The sequence below is a fragment of the Hylobates moloch genome, unplaced genomic scaffold (assembly GCF_009828535.3).
Source record: "Hylobates moloch isolate HMO894 unplaced genomic scaffold, HMol_V3 SCAFFOLD_1, whole genome shotgun sequence".
NCBI classification, from domain to species: Eukaryota; Metazoa; Chordata; class Mammalia; order Primates; family Hylobatidae; genus Hylobates; species Hylobates moloch.
In genome coordinates, this window is record NW_026652276.1 from 95,888,444 (window position 1) to 95,905,908 (window position 17,465).

Consider the following 17,465-nt stretch of genomic DNA (forward strand, 5'->3'; position numbering starts at 1 on the left):
TTTTTGGTTTTTTTTTTTATTTTTGGTGAGATGGAATCTCACTGTATCACCCAGGCTGGAGTGCAGGAAAATCTCAGCTCACCACAACCTCCACCTCCTGGGTTCGAGCGATTCTCCTGCCTCAGCCTCCTGAGTAGCTGGGATTACAGGCATGTGTCACCACACCCAGCTAATTTTTGTATTTTTAGTAGAGATGGGGTTTCGCCATGTTGGCCAGGCTGGTCTCGAACTCCTGACCTCAAGTGATCCGCCCGCCTTGTCCTCCCAAAGTGCTGGGATTACAGGCGTGAGCCACCGCGTCTGGCCGCTCTTCTTCTATCTTTAGGGAAACTGAGGCCACAAAGCCGCAAACCTGATCAGCTCCCAAAGGTTGATGTTAGATTGAAACCGTCTCACCCACCCCATACCCCCGCCTCGAGGTCCTGCAAGACATAAGAGTCTACAATGTCAGGTAAGGATGGAGGGCTGTTCTGTTCTCCGGGAGGGGACCAAGGTACAACTCTGTCACCTCCCACAAACCTATTATCCCTAAGCTCTTAACTGATCAGGCAAGGGACGCCCAAGTGACCTCTAGGCCAGTGGTGATGGGTTCAGTCGTGTCCCCACTAATTTAATGTGAGAGTCCTAACCGCTAGTAACCTCAGAAGGTAACCTCTGTGGGAGACAGGGCTTTTGCAGAGGTGGTCAAGTTCAAGTCATGACAGTGGGCCTTAATTCCGTAAGGCTGGTGTCCTAATAGGGTGGAGAATTCTGGGCTGGGTGCAGTGACTTACACTTGTAATCCCAGCACTTTGGGAGGCCGAGGCGGGCAGATCACTTGAGGCCAGGAGTTCAAGACCAGCATGGCCATGGCCAGGCGTGGTGGCTCATGCCTGTAATCCCAGCACTTTGGGAGGCCAAGGCAGGTGGATCACCTGAGGTTGGGAGTTCGAGACCAGCCTGACCAACATGGAGACACACCGTCTCTACTAAAAATACAAAATCAGCTGGGCGTGGTGGCACATGCCTATAATCCCAGCTACTAGGGAGGCTGAGACAGGAGACTCGCTTGAACCTGGGAGACGGAGGTTGCGGTGAGCCGTGACCGTGCCATTGCACTCCAGCCTGGGCAACAAGAGTGAAACTCCCGTCTCAAAAAAAAAAAAAAAAAAAAAAAAAGACCAGCATGGCCAACATGGCGAAACCCCGTCTCTACTAAAAATACAAAAATTAGTTGGACGTGGTGGCATGCGCCTGTAATCCCAGCTACTTGGGAAGCTGAGGCAGGAGAATCACCTGAACCCAGGAGGCAGAGGTTGCAGTGAGCAGAGAGCACACCACTGCATTCCAGCCTGGGCAACAGAGGGAGATTCTGTCCCAAAAATAATTTTAAAAATAAAAATAAAAAAATAACCAGTATCAGGTGGGAAGACCATGAGACAGAGTTTTGCTCTTGTTGCCCAGGCTGGAGTGCAGTGGTACCATCTCGGCTCACTGCAACCTCCGCCTCCTGGGTTCAAGTAATTTTCCTGCCTCAGCCTCCCGAGTAGCTGGGATTACAGGCGCCCGCCACCACGCCCAGCTAATTTTTGTAATTTTAGTAGAGATGGGGTTTCACCATGTTGGCCAAGCTGGTCTCGAACTCCTGACCTCAGATGATCTGCCTGCCTCAGCCTCCCAAAATGCTGGGATTACAAGCGTGTGCCACCGCGCCTGGCCAACCAAGGGAATTTTGATTTTCTTCTACCCAGAAAAAAAAAAAAAAAAAAAGTTTCTATTGAACTATTTTAGTGAGAGAAAAGCAGCAATGAACTTTAGGACAAGTGCCGCCCAGTGGGGAGGGGGGCGTTGCTCACACAGGCCAATGGGAGCGTGGCTTCTCCAGGCTTCCTTGAGGGCCATCTGACTGTGACAGTCAGAAAACCTTGAAAAATGTGGCCTTGTTTGGACCCAACAGTTCTACCTCTGGGCATACAATCCGAGGCAAATCAGAGATATGGACAAAGTTTTTTTTTCTTCAAGGATAACCATCATGTTATTTGCAACAGAAAAAAATTTTTAAAAAAACAACTTTGTTTTAAAGCAGACAAAAATGCCTTACCATCTAAGACTGGGTCATCAAGGGCCAGGGCCACACCACCAGCAGAAAATTGGGCAGCCCCAAAAACAATGATTTTTTAAAAAACCACAGCTTTAAGCCGGGTGCTCACGCTTGTAATCCCAGCAATTTGGGAGTCCAAGGTGGGAAAATCACTTGAGTTCAAGAGTTCGCGACCAGCCTGGCCAACATGGCGAAACCCCATCTCTACTTTTTGTTAAAAAAAAAAAAAAAATTAATTAATTTAAAAAACCCACAGCTTTGAAAAATGTTTAATAAAGAACATTTTAACTAAAATGTTCAGGCATGGTGGCTCACACCTGTAATCCCAGCACTTTGGGTGGCCAAGGCGGGTGGATCACTTGAGGTCAGGAGTTCGAGACCAGCCTGGCCAACATGGTGAAACCCCACCTCCACTAAAAATACTCTTGAGTACCTGGGATTACAGGCATGGTGGTGCATGCCTGTAATCCCAGGTACTCAAGAGGCTGAGGCAGGAAAAATCGCTTGAACTTGGAAGGCGGAAGTTGCAGTGAGCCGAAATGGCACCACTGCACTCCAGCCTGGGAGACAGAGCAAGACTCTATCTCAAAAAAAAAAAAAAAAAAAAAAATTAAGCGAAAAGGGCAGGGCAGGTTACAGAACACTGTTTACAAGATCTTGATTTGAGAAGTAAATATGTGTATGTGTATTCTAGAGGAAATATACTAAAACACTGACAGGGATATCATCTCTTCAACGGGGGTTGCCCCGGCCCTTCTTCCAAAGCAGTTCTAGGCCCAGTTTTCCATGCTGAACATCAGTCATTCTGTGTCCAACCCAGTATTCAGTGCCCTTTCTGCTGAAGACATCCCATTCTCTTTGAGAACTACCCTCCCCTCCCTACACCCCAGAGGCAACACATCCCAGATCAAAGGATAGGTATGATCAGCCCAGCCCATGTCCCAGACCTCAGTTTGATGCCCACAAAAAGCAGGCTGGGCACAGTGGCTCACACCTGTAATCCCAGCACTTTGGGAGGCCAAGGCAGGCGGGTCACTTGAGGTCGGGAGTTCGAGACCAGCCTGGCCAACATGACAAAACCCCATCTCCACTAAAAATACAAAAATTGCCCGAGCACGGTGGCTCACGCCTGTAATCCCGGCACTTTGGGAGGCTGAGGCGGGTGGATCATGAGGTCAAGAGATCAAGACCATCCTGACTAACACAGTGAAACCCCATCTCTACTAAAAATACAAAAAATTAGCCAGGCGAGGTGGCGGGCGCCTGTAGTCCCAGCTACGCAGGAGACTGAGGCAGGAGAATGGTGTGAATCCCGGGGGGCGGAGCCTGCAGTGAGCCGAGATCGTGCCACTGTACTCCAGCCTGGGCGACAGCAAGACGCTGTCTCAAAAAATAAAAAATAAAAAAATAATTAGCCGGGCATGGTGGCACATGCCTGTAATCCCAGCTACCTGGGAGGCTGAAGTAGGAGAATCGCTTGAATCTGGAAGGGCGGAGGCTGCTCTCGACACCACTGCACTCCAGCCTGGGTGATAGAGGGAGACTATGTCTCAAAAAAAAAAAAAAAAAAAAACAAAGCATGAACCGCAGTCAGCCCTTGAGAGTGAATCTCAGTGTTTTTGCCAAAGCTAGCAAGAAAGAGGTGGCCTCTTTCGTGAGGCTGCTGAGCAGGCCCAGGGACCTGCGAGGAACTGACCGACCACCCCCCACCCCAGTGAGGGCGGTAAGTCGCCCTTGAATGAGGCCAACAGAGAGAAAAGTCGAACAGCAAGAGGGAAGGAGGAAAGGAGACAGGGACACAGACACAGAGACTAGGGAAGGACCTGTGTAGGAAAAGAGAAACTTGGTTTCTTGGCTTGAACACCTAGATCCAGCCATACCTGAAATTACCTAATTACTGCTGGACTTCAGTTCCAAGAGCCAATTAATTCTCTCCTGCCTAAACCAATTTAAATGAGAGTTTCTGTTCCTTGCAACCCAAGAAATCCTGCTAAAACACACCGATAGAATGAGAAATTTCACCACCAGAAAACCCACAGACTGGCTGCACAGTGCAAACACACTTAGCATGCCACTCAACAGGACGCTTAAAAATGCTCAAGATGGAACATTTTGTTACATGTATCTTACCACAATTTAAAAAAAAAATTAATATGAATAAACCACATTCCGGGTTTTTCATAATTTAAAAATCTTATTAAAAAAAAGTTTAAGAGGCCAGGCACAGTGAGCGGCTCACACCTATAATCCCAGCACTTTGGGAGATCGAGGTGGGCAAAATCGCTTGAGTCCAGGAGTTCGAGACCAGACTGGGCAACAGAGCAAGACCTCATCTCTAAAAAAAAAAGAACTTTTTAAAAAGTTAGCTAGGCATGGTGGTGGACGCCTACAGCCCAAGCTACCGGGGAGGCTGGGGAGGGAAGATCACTTGAGCCCAGGAGATTGAGGCTGCAGTGAGCTAAGATTGTGCCACTGCACTCCAGCCTGGGCAACACAGCAAAACCCCATCACCACAGAGCTAAAATTCACGAAATCTGCAGAACTCAGAGGTCGCGCACTCTCACCTCCCATCTCTTGGCTCCTCCTCTCCAGCTCCAGCTCTGCGATCTCACTCAGCAGGGTGATGCCATGCAGGAAGCTCTGCTCCAAGACAAGGCTCTCGGCTGCTTCCAGCTTCTCCAAGGCCTGGGCTCCAGCAGCACCCGGGGAGGGCAGAGGCCTGGCCTGGGGCAGCTCTGCAGCCGCCGCCAGGGCGTTCATGCCAGCCAGTGGGTCCTCCAGACTGGGCAGGAACTGGTCAGAGCTTGCCTCTTCCAGGAAGCAGGTGCTGCCGGGTACAGGCATGGCCTCTTGGGGCTCCAGGCTCGGGCACCGTCCCTCCCCGGCGGGCACGTCACAGTCTGACATTTCTAGGGTGGGCTGGGACTCGCTCGGTGCCACCTGCGCCAGGCCTTCCTCGGGCACTGCCTCCACCACGGGCACCGCCACAGGCACCTCCAGCGGCTCCTCCTTGGCCTCCACCAGCGTCTCGGGTGTCAGCTGCACCCCCAGGTCCAGGGCAGCAGTGCAGGGTTCTGTCCGGCCCGGGGAATCCACCCGTGGTTCAGGCCCCTCCACAAAGTCTGGACACTCGGAGGGCTCCGTGCAGCTCTGCCCGGTGGCACTCAGCGCCTGGGCCTCCAACAGGCCACCTCCACAACCCCCTGCAGGGCTGGGGGTGGTCATGGCTTCCGCGGCGGGCAGTGGCAGCGGCGACTCCAGAGGCGGCAGCTCTGTGGGGCCCTCGTCCATGTCCTCCACCTCCGACTTCACCTCCCGCTCAGCCAGCGGTTCTTCCTCCGGGCCCTCCCGCAGCGGCTCTGTGATCTTGGAAGGGGACAAGCGGATGGGCTTATCTTCCGGTGAGAGTGCCAGGCGCTCGGGCCCATCAGCCGGGAGCGGCACATCGGGGGCCAGGCCGTCCGCGTCGGCGGCCGCCGTGGGCTGCAGCAGGAAAGGGTAGGGCCTCCCGTAGTGCGGTGGCAGGGCTTGGAACGGGTACCTGGGCGGCATATCTGCCAAGGACACAGGGGTCAGCATGGGAGCCCTAGGATCTGATATCCCATGTCCCCATTGACACCCGCCCACCACCCCAGACAGAGACCCAGGACACAACCGCCCTCTGCTCACCCAGCTACAGGGCTGGGAGCTGTTCTAGGTGGGATCTCAGAGACCCCAGGGCCATGCAGTGGCCCCACAGTGAAAAACCAGCCACCTTCCTGTCCCCCGGGTCTTGTGGTCTTGAAGGCAAAGAACCACAGTTGTCTCTCTTGTCCGTTTCCCACTCAGCACCCAGCACAAGGCTAGACCAGAAGCAAACACTTCATGAGGTCTGCAAAGGCCTACAGCTGCCTTTACCCACCTTGCGTGGTCTGGCCTCCACTCCCCAGGAATCTGCTGCTCCACCCCATTAAAGCAGTTGTTCAAAATCTAACAGCAGAGCCAGGCGTGGTGGGCCCCACACCTGTAATCCCAGCACTTTAGGAGGCCAAAGAGGGATGATCACTTGAATTCAGAAGTTCAAGACCAGCCTGGGCAACAGAGTGAGACCCCATCTCTCTCTTTTTTTTTTTTTTTTTTGAGACGGAATTTCACTCTTGTTGCCCAGGCTGGAATGCAATGGTGCCATCTCGGCTCACTGCAACCTGCGCCTCTCGGATTCCAACGATTCTTCTGCCTCCAGGCTCGCGAGCAGCTGGGACTACAAGCATGAGCATGACCCACCATGTCGGGCGTCGTCCCAGTTGCTCTTTTTTTGAGACAGAGTCTCGCTCTGTCACCCAGGCTGGAATGCAGTGGCGCGATCTTGGCTCACTGCAAGCTCCACCTCCTGGGTTCACGCCCTTCTCCTACCTCAGCCTCCCGAGCAACTGGGACGACAGGCGCCCCCACCACGCCTGGCTAATTTTTTGTTGTTGTTGTTGTATTTTTAGTAGAGATGGGGTTTCACCATGTTAGCCAGGATGGTCTCAATCTCCTGACCTCGTGATCCGCCCACCTCAGCCTCCCAAAGTGCTGGGATTATAGGCGTGAGCCACTGTGCCCGGCTGTGCCCGGCTAATTTTTTATATTTTTAGTAGAGACAGGGATTCACCATGTTGGTCAGGCTGGTCTCAAACTCCTAACCTCAGGTGATCCACCCGCCTCAGCCTCCCAAAGTGCTGGGATTACAGTCATGAGCCACTGTGCCTGACCTGAAAGACTCTATCTCTACTAAAAAAAAAAAAAAGAAAAAAAAAAATTCGCTGGTCATGTTGGCGCCCCCCTGTAATCCCAGCCAATTCACAGGCAAAGGTGGAAAGATCGCTTGAACCTGGGAGATCAAGGCTGCAGTGAGCTATGATGGCACCACTGCACTCCAGCCTGGGTGACAGAGTGAGACTCTATCTCAAAACAAAACAAAATGTAACAGCAGGGCTAGCTGCAGTGGTCTCAAGCCTACAATCCCAACACTTCAGGAGGCCAGGGTGGGAGGATTGCTGGAGCCCAGGAGATCAAGACCAGCCTTGGCAACAAAGCAAGACACATCTGTACGAATATAAAAAATAAACTGGCCGGGCATGGTGGCTCACGCCCGTAATCCCAGCACTTTGGGAGGCCAAGGCGGGCGGATCACCTGAGGTCAGGAGTTCGAGACCAGCCTGACCAACATGGAGAAACCCCATCTCTACTAAAAATACAAAATTAGCCGGGCATGGTGGCGCATGCCTGTAATCCCAGCTACTCAGGAGGCTGAGGCAGGAGAATCGTTTGAACCTGGGAAGCGGAGGTTGCAGTGAGCCGAGACTGCGCGACCACACTCCAGCCTGGGCAACAAGAGCAAAACTCCGTCTCAAAAATAAATAAATAAATAAAAATAAATAAATAGCCAAGTCCAGTGATGCGTGCCTATGGTCCCAGCTGCTTGAGAGGCTGAAGCAGAAGGATTGCTCGAGTCCAGCTGTGGTGAGCTGTGATTGTACCACTGCAGTACAAGCTTGGGCGACAGAGTGAGGATCCCATCTCAAAAAAAAGAAAAGGAATAGCAACCCAATTCTGTCCCCAGGTATAATCTCCCTGAGAGCAGGGCTGTGTGCCCCTGATTCTCTGCACCACTCCCAGCCCAGCACCTTGAGGCACACAAAAGGAAACTGACAAAGGAGAGACAGGCGCCAGGCCAAGCTCAATAATCGCCACCACTGGCCCAAGCTCACCCAGCCTTGGTGCCAGAATCTGAATTTGAACCAAAGTCCTCCCAAGCACACGCGCACACACCTGATACCCCCCAGGAAGGAAGAACACAGTCCCAGCCCCCAAAGCCACCTGCTACAGGTCCTCTCTGATGCAGAAGACGGCAAGAGCAGGTGTGTGCGTGTGACCCACGGAATAGGAGGACAGCTGCCCAGAACAGGCATCCCTGGACCATCATCACCAAGGCAGAACTTAGCGCCGACTGCATGCTGAGCGTGTGACAGGTCTGGCTCAGTTGAAAGCTCAGAACAACTCGTCCTGAAGCAGTTTCTAATATTACACCCATTTCCCTGACACTGCCGCTGAGGAGGGGCTGGGGAGAGGCTGGATGTGACTGTGAGCTACTGTGTTCGTCTCAGTGTCTGGCGGCGGGCCTGGTATGCAGGAGGTGCTCTGTGCAGTTGGAATGAATGAACGATCGAACGGGTCAATGAAGAGATGGGTGAGCAGTTTTACCGCGCCAGGGCCAGAGTGAGACCCTGAGGGTCTCAGCTGCATCCTACCTGAGAACAGGGCCTGGAAGGGGCTGGGGGCTTCCTTCTCCAACTCCAAGTCTTTCTTCTCGACCACATTCTCGGGAGCCTCCTCCTTGCGGGTGATACCCGGGGTGGGCGGCGGGGAGGCGGGCGGCGGGCTGGTGGGGTGGGAGCTGGGTGTGGCGGGGTAGGCGTAGGCGGGTGGCTTAGACACGTCCTCCAGCTTCTGGATGACCTTGGCCTTCAGGGCAGCCACAGGGGACGCACGGGGTGACGGTGGCGGGCTCACGGCCTTGCCGTAGGTGCCCGCAGGGCCGGCGGTCAGGCCGGGGGGCTTCCGCGGCAGCAGCCCGGGGCCGGCGGTGGCCAGGCCAGCCTTGCCTGCAGCCTCCAGGCCCCGCTTGCTCCCCTTCTCTTCCATTTCCGCCCGGTGCTCCTGCGCCTTCAACCGCTCCTGCTGGGGAGGGGCCGGCAGGCAGGGTCAGCACGGCAAGAGTTCCCCCCTCCCCTACCCCCGCACCTGCCCTGTCCCCCCAGGGTCCCCCAGTCAGAGGAGAACCTCATGGAGGGCCTGGGGTCCCGGCTGCCCACCCCTTTACAGGCCAGAGACAGACATTCCATCCCAGCCCATGTGTCATAAGCACAGCGTTCCACGCAGAACCCCAAAAGGCAGGGCTGGGGGTGAGGAGCTCTGGTGGGCCCTTTTGAACCAGGGCTGATGGGGGACCTCCACCAGGATCCCGGCCCTAGAGGGACCCTAACAGTCAGGGCAAGGGGGGCCAGATGGGGGCACGAGGCCCCACACCTTGATGGCATTGGGTGTGCTCACTACCTGCTGAACCTTCCTGCTTCACTGCATCATCATTTTAGGGTCTCAAAATGCCCCAAAGGGGGCAGGAGGAAGCCAGGCATGTCTTTTATGAGAAAATGGGAGGGAGTCGGCTCTGCGACCACCAATGCCTACCTGGGCCAGTCAGGCAATACACAAAACACACTGGGGGCCGGGCGCAGTGCTCCCGCCTGCAATCCCAGCACTTTAGGAGGCCAAGGCGGGTGGACCACCTGAGGTCAGGAATTTAATACCAGCCTGGCCAACATGGCAAAACCCCGTCTCTACTAAAAATAGAAAAAAAAGTTAGCCATGCATGACGGCATGTGCCTGTAATTCCAGCTACTCGGGAGGCTGAGGCAGGAGAATCTTGAACCCAGGAGGCGGAGGTTGCAGTGACCTGAGATAGTGCCATTGCACTCCAGCCTGGGCGACAGAGCAAGACTCCACCTCAAAAAAACAACAAAAACAAACAAACAAAAAAACACCAGAGGCCGGGCGCGGTGGCTCACGCTTGTAATCCCAGCACTTTGGGAGGCCGAGGCGGGCGGATCACGAGGTCAGGAGATCGAGACCACGGTGAAACCCCGTCTCTACTAAAAATACAAAAAATTAGCCGGGCGCGGTGGCGGGCGCCTGTAGTCCCAGCTACTCGGAGAGGCTGAGGCAGGAGAATGGCGTGAACCCGGGAGGCGGAGCTTGCAGTGAGCCGAGATTGCGCCACTGCACTCTAGCCTGGGCGACAGAGCGAGACTCCGTCTCAAAAAAAAAAAAAAAAACAAAACACCAGAACAAAGCGCTCCAAGGACAGGCCACTCTCCCGATTACTAAACAGTCACATTTAGCAACCCAAGGACTAGGCAACGCTAGCACCTGTTTCTGAGAGAGGAAATTTGAAACCCAGAGAAGTAAAGGCACTTGCCCATGAGCACACAGCCAGGCCTGGCAGGGCTAAGATTCAGACCCAGGGCTCGGGCTCTGAGAGCTTCTTGCTTTATGTACCACCTGGGCCGACTCCTCCAGAGCAGACCCTTCCTGTCCCCTATCTTATGGGACCATGCCATCAGGAGGCAGCTGGCCAGGCTTCCCTGTGCCTCTCCGAGAGGCCACCTGGAGAGAAGAGGCCACCTGGAGAGAAGAGGCCAGGCTGGGCTCAGGCAACAGCGGGAGCCCACTGGACTCCTTCAACGTCCAATCACCCTTCCCCAGTCCCCAAGGCCACCTCTCCGCCTTGGTTTCCTCCTCGTTCCTGCACCCTGCCCTGCCAGTCTCCATCTACCTCTGCTCACAGCTCCCTCTGCCTGGAGAACTCTTCCACAGATGGCTCTAGGTCTCTGTTCCAGTGCTGCCTCCTCCAAAAGCCCTCCCTGACCACCTGCCCCTCTGCTGTTTTCTCCCTCCCTGTAACTGTCTGGAGTTTCTGCTGGCTGACTCATCTGCCTCGTCACCCATGGGGCCCCCAGATGAGCTGCGCTTCATCCTCCCCGACTCACCACCAGCTGGGCGCTCCTCTGCAGTTCCAAGGCCTGGGCTGCCTGCTGCTGCAGGTACAGGAACTCCTGCTGCCGCAGGAAGTGCTGCTGCGAGAAGAGCTGCAGCTGCTGGGCATGGTGCAGGGGGCTGCGGCCCGGCGGGTACAGGGCCGGCCAGAGGGGCGGTACAGTGGCCCGCTCCATCAGCTCCGCTGCAGGGACAGAGACAGTGCGCTGCACCTGCGGCCTGATGCTGCACCACCATGCCCATTTACGAGCGGAAGCTGAGGCCAGAGAGGGGCCACCCACACAGTGCGGAGCTGGGCTCTGTGGGGCCACCGGCTGCTCCCCAGGGGCCAGGAAGCTTGTCTTGTCCTCCATGGGCCACGTGTGCACCCCAGGTCCAGGGAACACAGCCCTGTCCACACCCGGGGTGGGATGTCCCCACAGCCTCGCAACCAGAGCAGGTCAGCATGCAGACATGTATGAGGACCACTGTGAGGACCTAGGGAACGCCTTCTCCCACCCCTCCCAGCGGTCTGCGAGGTGGATTCCTGGGGGGGCGGTGGTGCCAGGTAGGGGGAATCCCAGCCCCCACCCAGGGCTGCCTGTCTCGCTTCTCTTTATGGAGTTTTTGGGCAGGAGCTCATTGCAACAAGGACCCCAAGGCTTTACAATGCTGGCAATAGATGTTCTCTCTGAACCCCGGTCCGCCTCCCTAACCCCCAGATCTGCCGGCCGCCACCCCTCGGCGGGAAGCCCTTGGCATCAGAGACCATCTCGCTGGGCATGGCCAGCCTGGCCCATGGTGGCCACATGGAGGGTCCACTTACCAAAGTGAGGCAGGTGATCACTGGGAATGACCACCAGCTGGCCCGATTGGGGGTCCCTGACGAACTGGTAGGCTGATGGCAGGGAGCCCCCCAGGCCGGGTGGGAATGCAGGGGCCATGCCCTGGTGCAGAGATGGGGGGCCCAAGCCTAGGAGGAGAAGCCCAGGCCTGAGTCAGTGCTGGGGGCCCCCAAGCGGTTTATCCTCGGGCAGCCCCAGCCCAGCACCACCTCCCAAGTCCTGAACCTCCTGGGGCCTCCAGTGGGAAGCCAAGGGACAGGGGTGCTGGCTGGCTACAAAGAGCCTCCCAGAGCCACCCGCATTGGGCATCTGCCCCAAAAAGGCATGGCAGAGGGGCCCCACGAGGCAGAAGCCATTATCATTCCTTCTTCCAACGAATGCAGGAGCCAGGCCCAGGCCCCCCAGGAAACGGCAGGCAGGAGCCAGCCCTGAGCTCTTGTCCTGCACCCGCCCCCTCTCACCCCTCCCGCAGAGAAGGGGAGAGTCCCTGTACCCCACACTCACCATAGGGGTGTCCGGCGAGCCACATGGATGTGCTGCCCGAGCGGGGCAACCAAGGGTGCGTGGCCAGATGGGCTGCGGGGTCGGCAGACCAGCGACCTGAGCCCGCCAGCGCCGGGCCCCCCGTCACCATGAGGTTGGGGTTCAGGCCGTTAGGAGCACAGCTGGTAGGGTGCAGGCGGGCCAGGTCAGCCAGCTCCTTGCTCTCTCTGAAAGGAGGATCATAGGTGTCAGCGACAGCTTGGACAGCCCAGGGGACGAGAGGGAGAAGGGGGGTTGCCCCAAGGAACTGTTCGCCACCAGGCCATGAGTCAGGACAACCACTGCTCGGAACTGAAGGGCCTCCCAGGGCCTTCCACACTCACTGGAAGGGGCCGTGTGGCCACCTGGCCTGGGCAGGGCTGGCCCGATGCTGAGGACCAGGGCGGCTCCCACTCTCAGTACCATAGCATCCGAGGTCAAGGGGCCAAGCCCACCTGGGGTCATCCAGCTGCCCCTCACCCCTAAGGGCTCCCAGACACCCCCTAGACCCTCAGGCTCCCCTGACGCCCTCACCTGAGCAGCTTCTCCTGATCCCGGTCCAGCCGCGCCCCGAGTAGCCGTTCCTCCCGGTGTCTGGCCCGGTCGTCCACACAGTCCTCATCTGCTCGGCCGTGCCCTGCAGGGGGCCAGGCGGAAGTGAGCCCCCAGCCAGCACCGAGCCTACCCCAGACCCACTGGCCCCACTGCCCTCACCCCTCCCTAGGCCCCTCAGAGCCCCGACCGTCCTGCACAGCCATCTGTGCAGTGCCTTCACCCCAACACCTTTCCTTATGATACAACAAGCTCCCCCAAATCCCAATCGGGGTTCCTCAGGGCCAGGAATCATCCATCCCGTCTGTCATCCCCCATCCAAAAGGCCTGTCTATGTCCCCTAGACAGACAACTGTGGCGATAATTAGACCAACAGCCATGGCTATTATAAGAAAATGTCACAAAACCTATCACATAACAATGAAACGTGAGGCCGGGTGCACTTGCTAATGCTACTTTGTTGTTGTTGTTGTTATTATTATTATTATTATTATTATTATTATTATTATTATTTTGTTTTTGAAAGGGAGTCTCGCTCTGTCGCCCAGGCTGGAGTGCAGTGGCACGATCTTGGCTCACTGCAAGCTCCGCCTCCCAGGTTCACGTCATTCTCCTGCCTCAGCCTCCTGAGTAGCTGGAACTACAGGCGCCCGCCACCACGCCCAGCTAGTTTTTTGTATTTTTAGTAGAGACGGGGTTTCACCGTGTTAGTCAGGATGGTCTCGATCTCCTGACCTCATGATCCACCCGCCTCGGCCTCCCAGAGTGCTGGGATTACAGGCGTGAGTCACCGCACCCAGCCACTAATGCTATTTTAATGACGGGAAGGCAGATTCTGAGCTGGGGGTTTGGCGAGGACAGGGCAGAGTCCAAATGGAGAAAAAAAAACACAACCCAAAAACTAGCCAGACCTGGGTCACATGAAGCCAGACTGTGGTCCCAACCACGCAGGCCTGTGTGTCCCAAGACAGTTTAAATACACATGGCTAGCCAGGCGAGGTGGGTCACACCTGTAATCCCAGCACTTTGGGAGGCCAAGGTGGTGCAGATCACCTGAGGTCAGGAGTTCGAGACCAGCCTGGCCAACATGGCGAAACCCCGTCTCTACCAAAAAAAACACAAAAATTAGCCTGGCATGGTGGTGCACGCCTGTGATCCCAGCTACTCAGGGGGCTGAGGCAGGAGAATCATTTGAACCTAGGAGGCAGAGGTTGCAGTGGGCCGAGATTCCACCACTGCACTCCAGCCTGGAAAACAGACAGAATGAAACTCCGTCTCAAAAAAAAAAAAAAAAAACAAAAATTAGGCAGGCATGGTGGTATGCACCGGTAGTCCCAGCTACTCAGGAGGCTGAGGTGGGAGGATCGCTTGTGCCGGGGAGGTCGAGGCTGCAGTGATTCCCTATCCTGATTGCACCACTGCACTCCAGCCTGGGTGACAGAGTGAGACCCAGACTCTAAAGAAAAAAAAATCAAGATAGAAAAGTAAACCCAAAGAACATTATCCACTTGGGTGGAGGGGGTAGCCTTGGCCCCCAGAGTGGGAGATGCTACCGGGCTCACCCATCCCTGTCCCTCCCCATAACCAGCCCCTGAGTCCCAGGCCTGGCATATGGATGGTCACAGAGGAGAGGGGACAGGGAGTGGTGGAGTGGCAGGAGCCCCGTCTGTCCCTCTCAGTCCCTCCTCATCCCTGCCACCCTGCCCTGGCCCCTCTGAGTGTTTAACACCATGAGTCAGAGATGGGACACACCGGACAGGTGAGGGCATGGGAATGGGAGGAAGCTGAGCACCACCACGGCAGAGGCCACCAGGTGTGCAGCTCGAAAACCTGCCCGTCAGCTCCCGGGTGCCATTCGCACAGGCTGAGGCATGGCTGATACTCCCCTCCGGGCCAGCCTTCCCAGGGCTTCCAGGAAGAGGGGTGGGCTGGGAGCTAGATCCTCCTACACAGCGCTACTGTGGGCAGACCCTGGCCATCAGCCACCCCCAAGGGCCCAGTCCAGCACCGCCAGCAGCAATGTCAGGGGCTCAGCCCCCAGCACAGAGACACTATCCTTCTGCTGGAGACAAGGTCCCCACCCAGCTGCCCTAGCTGGGGTCTACAGCGGCCCCACAGCCATGACCCTAATGGGTGAGGAACCTCGGAATCAAGCTTCTCCTCTCATCTCTCCCTTCCCACACCCCCAAATACCAGGAGCTCCTAATGAGCAGCGCCCCAGACCCGGCAGAATGGCTCACGCCTGTAATCCCAGCACTCTGGGAGGCCGAGATGGGAGGATCACTGGAGCCCAGGAGTTTGAGACCAACCTGGGCAACACGGTGAGTCCCCATCTCTACAAAAACATAAAAAATTAGCTAGGCATAGTGTCATGCCCCTGTGGTCCCAGCTACCTAGGAGGCTGAGGCAAGAGGATGGCTTGAGCCCAGGAGGTGGAGACTGCAGTGAGCTGTGATTACACCACCATACTCCAGCCTAGGCCACAGAGCATCTCCCTTTCCCTGCAGGAAGATGAGAACCCGACAGTCCCAGAAGCAGAAGAGAAGAACCCAGAGAGGGGCACAGCCATGCCGGCCCAGACGCCTGCAGGACCAAGGGTATGAAGGGACAGCCGGGCAGCCCGGCACGGGGAGCGGCATGTCGACAAGGGCGGCTGGACATGGGCCTCCAGGGCTACCTGGACCTCCAACATCAATGTAGCTCCTGTATCAAAGCCGAACCTGAGCCCACCAGGCACCCCTCAGTCAGGACTGCACGGGGCCCTGCCCGGATGAACAGACAGCTCCACGAGGTCTCTGTTCATGAGGAGGCTCAAGCTTCCTTCTCCCAGGGGAAACAGCCATCCCAGCTTACAGAATCCCAGAGGCTCAGCCACCTGAGGGGGCCACCCTCACGCACCCTGGGTCCTCCTGGAGTTTGGGACAAGCTTTGAGCACAGGGCTTTCCCGGTGCCCCCAGAAGAGGCGGGCACTTAGAGTGCAGCCTGGGCTCGACCCCAAGCCCTCTGTCCCCCCGACTGTCCCGGCTGTCACTGCAAATGGTCTCAGGGGCTTCCCATCCCGGGTGCCACCTGCCACAGAGGCCGGTCTGCTGGCCAGCCCCATCTCAGAGCACCTGCCACCCTCAGGGCCTCAAGGGCCACGGCCCCAGGTTGCTCCCTGCAAATGTGGTGGGCCTCTGAAAAGAGATAGTGAGCCCTCTGTCCCCTACCCCTGCGCGTGGCTGGGCCCCTGCTCTACCCTCCTCACTCTGTGGCCCTCCATCCGCTCTAATCCTGGTCCCATCTGTCACCCCACAGGGCCAAGTGGGGACCTGGCCGGCCTCTCGAGGGTGCCCCACCCTCTCTGCACATGTCACACTTGTCGCCGTCCCCACCTCTGGGCCACACACACACCATTCCCGCCACCTGGACCTCCACCATCAGAGCTCAGCTTCAAGTGCCACTTCCTCCAGGAAGCCCTCCCTGACCACCTCTGCTCCATCCCATTCTCTTGATTATACACAGCTATTCTGCTTATTGATCATTCACTGTCTGTGTCCTCGAGGCTGCAGTGAGCCATGACTGCACCACTGAACTCCAATCTGGGTGACAGAGACCCTGTTTCCAAAAAAAAGAAAAAGAGAGAAAGAAAGAAAAGAAGGGAAAGACTGAAAGAAAGAAAAGTAAACTCAGGTCAGGTGCAGTGGCTCACACCTGTAATCCCAGTACTTTGGGAGGCCAAGGTGGGCAGACCATCCAAGGTCAGGAGTTCAAGACCAGCGTGGCTAACATGGTGAAACCCCGTCTCCACTAAAAATACAAAAATTAGCTGGGCGTGGGGGCAGGTGCCTGTAATCCCAGCTACTCAGGAGGCTGAGGCAGGAGAATCGCTTGAACCTGAGAGGCGGAGATTGCAGTGAACGGAGATCACGTCACTGCCCTCCGGCCTAGACGACAGGGTGAGACTCCATCTCATAAATAAATAAATAAAATAATAATAATAATAAAAAAATAAAGTGGATAAATAAACAAAGGCTGTCCCTGTGCCCAGCAGGGCCCCAGGCCACTTTGCACATATGAACTCGTTCAATCACCATCAACCCAGGAGGCAGATCCCAGCCCTCATCCCTATCTTCCAGATGAGGAAACTGAGGCACAGGGAGATAAAGAAACATGCCCAAGTCACAAGAACTAACATGGAGGCGTCATGGCTGGGATCAGCGTCCAAGTCGGCCCTGCTGACCACCAACATACACGGCCCCACACAGGGAGTGCCACAGGGCCCTCTCCAGCCACATCACTGCCACCTCTCATCTGCAGGCCGCCTGGAGGCCCAGCCCCACCCCAGGGCCCATGGTGGAGTGAGGGTGTCCTGCAGCAAAAGCTCCCGAGTCTGCGGCGCTAACGACTCCACTCACAGGTCACGCGCCCCACGTCGCAGCCATTAGTAGCCCAAGACTCACGCAGAGGCCCTGTTCCCATGGCAACCCCTTCCTGGCCTCTCTCTGAGCAGTTCCACACAGGGTTGCTCTCCAGGGGTACCGGGAAGTGGATGGTGGGGGGGGTGGGGGCGTGACTGGATAGAGGCCCCAGCAGGCTTGTCACCAACACCATGGCGTACACCCAGCTCTGCACCCCCAGCCGCCCCCTGTGATGCTGGAGGTGAGGACATCCCCACAGCCCCTCTCTCCCAGAACTGGCCCCACCCTAGAGGTGATGGGCCAGTGAAGAGGTAGGAGACAAAGCTCAGCTCAGGGCTCCCCACTCAGCCTTGCCTCATCCCTGCAGGCCTCAGTCTTCCCATCTCTGAACAGGGAGAGTAACAGCCCCTCCTCTGCACAAGTCCATGCCCTCACAGGAGACCTCATGGCGCTGTCTGTTCATCCGGGCTGCTGGCTCAATGGCAACGATTGCTTTCTTTTTTTTTTTTTTT

General features: G+C 56.4%; 1 protein-coding gene across 5 annotated transcripts in view; it reads right to left on the minus strand.

Moving 5' to 3' along the window:
- Window positions 1-17,465, minus strand: part of TNRC18 (trinucleotide repeat containing 18) — a 118,763-nt gene that overhangs the window by 59,853 nt on the left and 41,445 nt on the right. For 4 of the 5 annotated variants that reach the window (XM_058442427.1, XM_058442422.1, XM_058442416.1 and 1 more), the window contains exons 5-10: window positions 12,535-12,637; window positions 11,983-12,188; window positions 11,460-11,606; window positions 10,648-10,838; window positions 8,353-8,782; window positions 4,645-5,634 (exon numbers count right to left, since the gene is read on the minus strand). In XM_058442427.1, coding sequence (XP_058298410.1) covers window positions 4,645-5,634; window positions 8,353-8,782; window positions 10,648-10,838; window positions 11,460-11,606; window positions 11,983-12,188; window positions 12,535-12,637 — 2,067 coding nt within the window. The remainder of the gene's footprint in view (window positions 1-4,644; window positions 5,635-8,352; window positions 8,783-10,647; window positions 10,839-11,459; window positions 11,607-11,982; window positions 12,189-12,534; window positions 12,638-17,465) is intronic. The other variant, XM_058442418.1, reaches the window with a different exon arrangement.